Here is a 9,421-nt window from a genome sequence, read left to right on the forward strand (position 1 = left end):
CTCTTTCAGGCGCACTTCCTTTTCTCCAATTTGAATATGTTGACATTACCTTGGCATCATCTTGCCCTGTAAGATGTCTTTCTTGTTGACCAACTAGAGAAAGAACTCTGCTCATTATGGACAGATGATCTATCAGCAAGATTTGAGATCTCATAGTTCTATAAGAATCATTTAATCCCTTCAAGAATTTGGAACCTCACAATCACAGATTGGAAGGGTCCTACAAGTATCAAATTCGTACCACAGGATCTTCAACTCAGTGAAGTAACCTGTGATGCTCAATTCTCCTTGCTTAAAATTTGCAATTGATTCTTGTAATTCAGCTATGTGAAACATATTTCCTTGTGAGAATCTCTCCCTTAACTCATCATATACTTCATAAGCTTTGTCGATCCATAAGATACTTTATGTAATTGAGGGTGACACTGATCTTATGCTCCATGATGTTACTAGATTGTTTGCTCTCTACAACTGCTTGAATATTGGATCTGTCTTTGGTGGCATGAGTATGCTTCCATCCACGAGTTCCATTTTATGCTTAGAGATAAGACTCATTACCATCAATCTTGACCACTGATGGTAATTTTCTCCTGCGAGCAGAGGTGATGCAAGGGTCGAGGCTGGGTTTTATGAGGGATATATGTAGAAGGGAGATTGGTCTTATGAAGAATCCATGGCTAATGTAGAAGTGTTTGTGAAAGAAGACATGATGATGAATGTAGCAGAGCTCAATATGAGCTCTGATACCATATGATAAAAGAAGGATGAAGAGAGGTGAACTTGAGAGATGAAGAATGAATGAGTGAAGAAGAGAAAGTGATTGAATAACCTTGTGATGATTAGTGGAGAAATTGAGTTGAATTACAAATTAGTGAAGAAGTTTATATTTATAGAAACAACTAACAACTACTTTCCTACTAACTAATTAAAAATGGAAGGTGCACAAAAATGCACAAAATACACGTGCTCTTCACGTGTAGGATTCTAGTCTAATAGAATAATCCACCCAAGACTTCCAAAACTTGTGTCCCACTTTTTATTCATGAAGATGTGGAGTTGGAGTGTTTTATATATTGAATTGTTGATGACAATAATTTCTTCTATTCTATAATTGAAAAATCCTTAAAACCATATTGTTAAAGTGCAAATATTGTTTTTTCCATCTTAACTACTAAATTTATCTAGGGACTTACTTAAGAAGTTCAATTCTCTCAATGGTATTTTTAATGTTTTGCTTACTAGGTGCGGGTGAAAGGAGATTTGTAGATATTATCGTTCTGTCCAGATAATGAAAACAATTATGTTAATTAAAAAGTTTAAAAATTTACTTGGAAACATGTTATAATAATGAAAATATGCCATCTTAGTGTACATCTTTAGTTTGAGTAGTAATTTTGTTGATTGTTTTCATAAACCAATCATTTTAGTGAAGAAAACTTTGGATTCCCATCATTTTAATGAAGGAAGGTGAACTCTGAGGAGAATACCATTTTTTATGATAAAATGATCGATAAAAAAAATACACCAACAATGTAAGAATATACCGTCACTGTATCATTTGCAATTTATTTTAATCATTATTACTTCTTTTTAATAATACAAATGAATAGTAAACAATACGTATATAAATCTTTATACTAATAATATAGATATTTCATTTCTAACTTACTTTCCTTTTAGTCATTTATTTAGTCAAAGTTATTTTTTTTTAAAACAATCATGTTCTATAAATGTTATATATCAAGCAAATATGGAACAAATACATGAATATAATTTATTAAAACATCACATTCCCACTAATCATATTCTCGAGAATGTCCTAAAAACATTACTCAGATTAAATACCACCAGAAAAATGTTTTGAGATATAATAATTATAGTAATCATGATAATAGTATGAGATGATGTCATAGGTTAGCAATTATATATTTATTTCCAAATTGTTTATATAATTTAGTCCCCGTAAATTATTATTTTAAACTTCTGACTTAAAGTCTGTTTTTTTAATTGACTAACTTAAAAGAATAATAAAAGTTTTATAAATATTTTTATATTTTAACCCATAATACTATTACTAAAATTGTAAATTTTTATAACAAAGAATCAAAGAAGGAAACTTTCTACGGAGATCAAAGAAAGAAAAACTAATTGATGTTGGTTTAAATGATATATGTTTATCTTCAAGTAAGGTTTCGAGTTTGAATCTGCTGAGAGAGTAGCCCACATACTTGTAAATCGGCTCGGACAATTGTCTTCAATGTAATAATACCCGTGAGAAACAAAAAAAAAAGAATGAATAATCGAATTTTTTTAACAATGAATAAAAGAGAATATGATGAAATTGAAAAAAAAAATGAATATCGTAATAATCATGTGAATTAAAAAGAAAGAATAGATTGAATGGTAAAATAGGCTAAAGAAGAAAAACAAGTTACAAATGGCATCATCATCATCATCACCTTCCTCAAACCATCAAAACCCAGAACTGAGAAAAGACATAATCTCAAACCGTTGGATCATATTCTCTCCCGCAAGATCAAAAAGACCCTCCGATTTCAAATCAAAATCCCCAATTCCCTCAAACCCTAACCCTAACCATAACCAACCATGCCCTTTCTGCATTGGCCACGAGCACGAGTGCGCGCCCGAGATCTTCCGGGTCCCACCCGATGGACCCGATTGGAACCTCCGGGTCATCCAGAACCTCTACCCTGCTCTCTCTCGCGATCTCCGGTTCGGTTCAAATCATACGAACCGGTCCGGTTCGGTTCTTGATGGGTTCGGGTTTCATGATGTGGTTATTGAAACCCCGGTTCACTCGGTTCAGTTATCTGATTTGTCGCCTCGGGAAATTGGTCAGGTTTTTCTTGCTCATAGTAAGAGAATTAAACAAGTTGCAAGTAATGATGATATAAAATATGTGCAGGTGAACTATTTTTTATGCATTTATTTAATATATTTTAAGATGAATTTAGAAAAAATAATAATTTGTTGAAGTCATATCTCAACACTGAAGTTATGCTTTGGGCGCTATTTTACTGTATTTGCAATGTGTACTACTGAGGTATAACTTCTATATATTATAATTAGGCAAAACTGTTTATGAAAGTTTTTCATTTTTCATTTTTTTATCATAATAATTATCAAAATTCTGAACCACAATTTACAATTTTGGTATGAATGAGTTCATAATGAGGAGATATGCAATATCTTGTATTTTTTTCTTCTGAAGCTACAGGTTAATAAAGTGATTTTAGCGTAAAAAACTTAGGGAAAAATAACTTATAGGACCAATTTGAAAACAGAAAATAAGTTAAAGGACCTATTTGAAAGAAAAATAACTTATAAAACCAACTTAAGAAAAAAGAAAAGAACTTAGAGGATGTGTATAGTGATTTTGCCTTATAATTATTAATTTTTCTTTGGTCTTATGGAAGAGTAGAGTGCTGGGGGTATTTTTACTTGTAATAGAAAAGTGGCCCTGAAACTCAGAATAATTCTACTGTGCAACTTAAAGCTTGGGATGTTGTATGTTATTGAATGTTGGGCAGTGAAAAACCATCACGAGTCTAGGCTTAATGTTGCAGAGATGAGAATATTGTCTTTAAATGAGTGAATAGTCACGAGAAATAAGATTAAGAATGAACGCATTGAAAACAAAGGAGGTGTAGCAACTATTATGGTAAAGATGGTAGAAACTTGCCTTAGCGTCTTATATGGTTCGGACATGTAAGGAGATGGAAGCCCTAGTTAGAAGAACAAGTTAGGTGAAAAATAATCCACTAGTTAGAGTTAAAGGGAGACCAAGAAAAACTATAAATAAAACCGTTAAAGGGACTTGTATTTGTTGTTGTTGACATTACTAACTAACTATAATTGAATTCACGATTCTTATAAAATAAATCAATGCATATTTCTTGTTTAAGTTATAAATCAATCTATCCATGTTATAAACATTTTGGCAAAGTTTTAAATGGTTCTTGTATTGCGAATACAACCTTCCACTTTTATTTGAGCGTGGGGGGCTAATAATGATTTTCAAGGAATATAACATATGTAGAGTTAAAATCTTGGTGTTGCTGGGGGTTGGATGGTACTTGCAAGCTACATTTCTACCATCTTCTATAATTACTTTGAAAGTGTAATGAATTTGGTCTTGCCTTATTGTGCATATTTAAATTAGTGTTTTCTTCTTCTTTTTTTTGCACCTGCTTCATATAATTATCATTCAATAATCACAATTTTATTAATCTTTGAAGGTGTTCAAAAACCATGGTGCTTCAGCTGGTGCATCAATGAGTCATTCTCATAGTCAGATTCTAGCTGTGCCAATTATTCCTCCTAATGTTTCTACCCGTCTTGAAAGTATGAAATCTTATTTTGATCAGAATGGGAAATGTTGTCTTTGTGAAAGCCAGTCCGAGAATCTTCTGATTAATTCATCTACGTACTTTTTCTCCATGGTTCCTTTTGCTGCTTCATTTCCTTTTGAGATGTGGATTGTTCCCCAGTATCACTCTGCTCATTTCCACGAATTGGATGATGAAAAGGTAACACTTCATTGTACCTAAAGTCCTATTACTGCTCAAGTACAAAATATTCAACTTGATTTCATTGTAAGGCATCAAATACGAGTCATGGATTAAAGGCTTGATTTTAGTTGTCTATGCCTTTATGGTATTAACTGAAGCCTTGGTGCTAATTGTTATGGTTTCAGCGGCTCTTAGAAATTTAGACCCTCAAGGGAGAGTGATTGCATGTGACAAGAACATGTTGAACAAGTAGGTCTGAAATGGTCTTACTGTTAGTTGTTTTCATTGCCATTACGGTAGAGAAGTGAAAGAATTGAGGGATGATAAAAAAACTGAGATTTGAAGAATTGGCTTACATAGAGCAATAGAAGTAAGAAGTAATCAATTTGCTCTCTCAACAAACTAATCTAACACTAACCAGTAACTACACTGTAACTATACTATAATACATCGTTAATTTCTCATTGCTATGGGTTTAGCATAGCACACATCATCATTGTATTGCTATAAATCACGCTTATGCACATTATTAACTACTATATATGCTTGTGTTTATTTCTCCTTTTGGGTTTTCTGAGGTCAAAGATTAATTGTGATTCCTTGACATTTATTTTGCAGGCAGTTGATCTCGGAGGTTTGTTGAAACTAATGCTTCAAAAAATGTCTCTGCAGTTGAACAATCCTCCATTCAATTTTATGATTCACACTAGTCCATTGCATGCTAATGAATCAGAGTTAGCGTACACTCATTGGTTTATACAGATAGTACCTCAACTATCTGGAATAGCAGGTTTTGAAATGGGAACTGGGTGTTACATAAATCCTGTTTTCCCCGAAGATGCTGCAAAGGTTTTAAGAGAAGTAAATGTTGCAGAGTGAAGATAAAGCAGCAAGGATCAATAACCTAATCTCAAACTTGTAAGTTAATAATTTTTTGCTAAACATTGATGTTACAGGTTTATACTTTGAAGCTCCTAGTGAGAGAGTTTCAACTCTTAAGCTTTACTCTTAGTCTTGAAACCTTGAGGTGCTGAAAATTTGAAGTATACTATTTGTTATGTATAAGTGGATTCATTCAGAAAATAAGTATACTGAAATGGGAAAGGCAACTGCACTTTTGTAATAATTTGGTATCTTTCCTTTTTTATTTTTTAACAATTGGATTCAAATAAATTGAATCATAATTTATGATAGAACATTATGGCGTCGTTCGATTCATATAACCGATCCCGCCCGGTGGGATAAAGGCTTGGTTGTAGTTGTTGTATTGGATGAAACTTCTCAAAATCCTCAGCAGCATTTATCCCACCATTGCACAAAATCATCATCATTTACTCATTTTTTATCTCCAACTGGCCCATAAACACTCAAAGTTGGAGTTGCTCTAAATAACCCACTCTTGCTGTATCTCTTGGATTTCAAGGAAAATTCACCAAGAAAAACCCGAGACTAATAAATCTCATTCATGAAACTGATAAAATAAGAGACAAAATTCACAGACCAGGGAATTGAGGAATATAAAAGGATTTCTCACCACTGTGATGAGTCCAAGTGGCCCATAACAGTATCCCACCAATCTGTAATACATTTCAAAAGTTGTTAGAACATGAACTAAAAATATTAGCATATGCTGTCATGAACCTTACCTAATGTTTTGTCATTTCCCTAATGCAAAAGTAAGGCAAGTCATTAATATCAGTTCAAAAGACAGAGGATACATGAATGAGTTAGTGAATTTCTTTTCCATTGTATTTCAACATGATCCCCAGGTTTTAAGCCATCTGAACAATATACAACAACTGATCCTTAATTTCACTGAATGGAGTTAGCTACATAAATTGAAAACATCATAATATTCTATCATAAATTATATAAGTAACTTTTCACATGACTTGATTAGATTAAAGTCATAGCTAACCAAGGCATGGTGGATCATCAACCCCTGCAAAGGAAGGGAAAAAAGATATAGAATTCAATAATAATTCCATAGATAGAGATCCAACAAAGTTTTACCTTAGTTATTGACTGCCTAACACAATTTTCACTTTCCATAGGGACCTAGGGCCGACATTGTCAAGCACACATGTAAACCTGAGCAGGAAACAAAAATCTGCACTCTCTAGAGAGAAATACAAAGCCATCATGAAGTTGTTATCTATCCCTTAAATAAGTACATATCTCTGACATGCTGCATAGTTCTACTTCTATTGGTGAAAGGAGATTGAGTATGAAGTCCAAGGATGATTCAGACAAATGCAAGAGGGAGACATAACAATCCTTCTCAATATGCTTCTCCATGTTTAAGGCTAATTTCTTGGATGATATCATACCCTTAACTTAGGTGCCAAAGATGGTCAACTCTATATAGATATCAAGAAGAGAATTGTGTGTATTAGTGAAACACATGATCATCACTACTCCTTCCATCTTTCTTTTTCATGCACTAGGCCTGCTATGACTCATTCTTTGGCAATACTTATTGCTAAGAAACATGAAAAACATTGAACTTTTCAAGACATGGAATAAAGCATCTCATCATAATAATAGTAGGAGATGAGTCTCATATCAAGAGATAATGCTCATATCACCATATAAAAGTTATCTCATCCGACCACTAAAATTATGATATGCATATTATTTTTTTTTTTAGTTTTTTGAAATATTTTTTTAGAAAATGATGAAATATAACACATGTCATGATTTTAGTGAATGAAGTAGATAACTTATCTCATGAGATATTTTATTTTCATCTTTCATTGAATTTGAGACGTAGACAATACCTCATTAGTATATACATAGAAAATAAAGTATCTCATCATACTTAAAAGATAATTTATCTTGTTGCATCCATTTAGTGTTTTGACATGTGTCTTATTTCTTCCCCTTCAAAAAGTTTTCATTTTAAAATATATTTTAAAAGAAAAAATAAAATATATGTCAACCATTAAATGAATTTAAATATACAATCGTAATTGTGATAGCAATGTTGAGTTATTAGAAGTTTTCACAATTGTTTTCCCATTATAATTTCGAACACATTTTCTCCACAATTACATTAAATACAACAACATAATGAGATGAGCCTTTGTAATTTAAAATAATGTACAATAGTATTTAACTTATAACCCACTCACATAAAAGTACGATGTCCAACTAGGTATGAAATCTAATAATACAAAAATCTTCATTCAAAATACTATATGTTCGAGGTCCAAGATTTGGATACTACGAATTATATTAGTTTATTTTAATAATAAAATTAAAATATAGTAATAAAATTATACAAGGTTGGACAAGTGTGCTTGTTATCTTCTTGTAAGGGATCTAAGAATGCTTTAGTTCTGAAAGCTTTGAATTGTTATGATGATATGTATTGATTATTAATAAATTTTTATATTAACAATATAAAATATTACACTCTTCATTAAAAAAAAGACGTATGTACTAACAATGTAAGAGTTTTTCATATTGTTATTGTATCATTTACCATTAATATTTAATCATTATTAATTCTTATATAAAAGTAATACAAATAAATTTGGTTAAATAATGTATTGACTGTATAAATTTTTATAGTAACAATACATAAATAAATATTGAGGAACTCTCACAACTTCATCACATGATAATTGATAAACATTAAATCCAAGAAAATTAAATTCATCTAAATCTATTTATTAAAGCTAATAAATTTAAATGAATATAATTCAATAAGTATATTTTGATGCATATCCAATCCATCAAAAAAAAGAAACATTAAAAAATGTTTACTTTCTCTTTCATCCATTATCTCAATTATCATTTTTTATATATTTCACTCTGATTTTGATTTTTTTATTAAATTCATATTAATTGTAGGACATTCATATAGAGTTAGTATTAAAAGTTTGTTGTTAAGTATATAAGATAAATAAATAATAGTTAAAAATTACACTTTGAACTTTAAATGTAGCATGTTTGAAGAATGTTATAAAAAATATTTTTTTAAAAGTTAAAAAAAAATACTTTTTGTACAAAGTTAAAAACACTTTTTCAAAAAAAATATATATTTTAAAAGTGATTTTCTTACCAAGGTGATTTCAAAGAAAATATTTTATTAAAATAATGGTTTTTTTAAAAAATGATTTTATTAAAAGTGTTTTCAATTTCATTTAAAAAATCAAATGAATTGAATATTCATCAATCAGAATCCACAAAAAATGAAGTCATGAATGGATTGCAATACATCTATTAAGTTTAGATATGAATAAATTGAATAATTTAAAATGTGATTTAAATGATATGGATTGGTAAATAACTTTTCATCCATCCATTTGGATCCAAATCTAAATCTATCAATATTCCATCTATTTCTCACCCGTATGACTAACTTAATTGTATAGGATGCTCATATGACTAAGAACTTGTTAATTGAAGTTAGAAGATTTTCATTTAAAACTTTAGAAGAAAAATAACACTAAATTTAAAGAATGTTTAATTATTTTCTTAAAAAATAGAGTGTAATATTTATTCATTGACAGTATAAAAATTTATAGACATTCAATATATTATATATCATTCATTTATATTACTTTTATTATTTAAGAGTAAGTGATTGATTAAACATAAAAAATAAATGATGCACTGATAATATAAAAATCTATTATATCTATTGATATTTTTCTCAAAAATACATCATTTGATCATCTATAAATATGGCTTTGACTTATATTTCAATATGAATGGTATGCAGTTGTAACCTCATTAAATTCTAGAATATTTATTAAGAAAACTTTGATTGAATTTAATTTTTAACATCCAATATTCCAATTGGACCTATAGATTACTCAAAGTCAAAGCATATCTGACATAGTGTATTTAGTAACACCAAGAATAAACTTATAAACTTG

The 9,421-nt window shown here is 30.2% G+C and overlaps 1 protein-coding gene across 1 annotated transcript; it reads left to right on the forward strand.

Moving 5' to 3' along the window:
- On the forward strand, positions 2,396-5,652 carry LOC109347468 (ADP-glucose phosphorylase). Its single transcript, XM_019587340.1, has 3 exons — positions 2,396-2,926; positions 4,260-4,550; positions 5,151-5,652. Exons 1-3 carry the CDS (start codon positions 2,438-2,440, stop codon positions 5,409-5,411), a joined length of 1,041 nt encoding a protein of 346 aa, XP_019442885.1. The 5' UTR covers positions 2,396-2,437; the 3' UTR covers positions 5,412-5,652.

This window comes from Lupinus angustifolius, chromosome LG05, assembly GCF_001865875.1.
Source record: "Lupinus angustifolius cultivar Tanjil chromosome LG05, LupAngTanjil_v1.0, whole genome shotgun sequence".
NCBI lineage: Eukaryota > Viridiplantae > Streptophyta > Magnoliopsida > Fabales > Fabaceae > Lupinus > Lupinus angustifolius.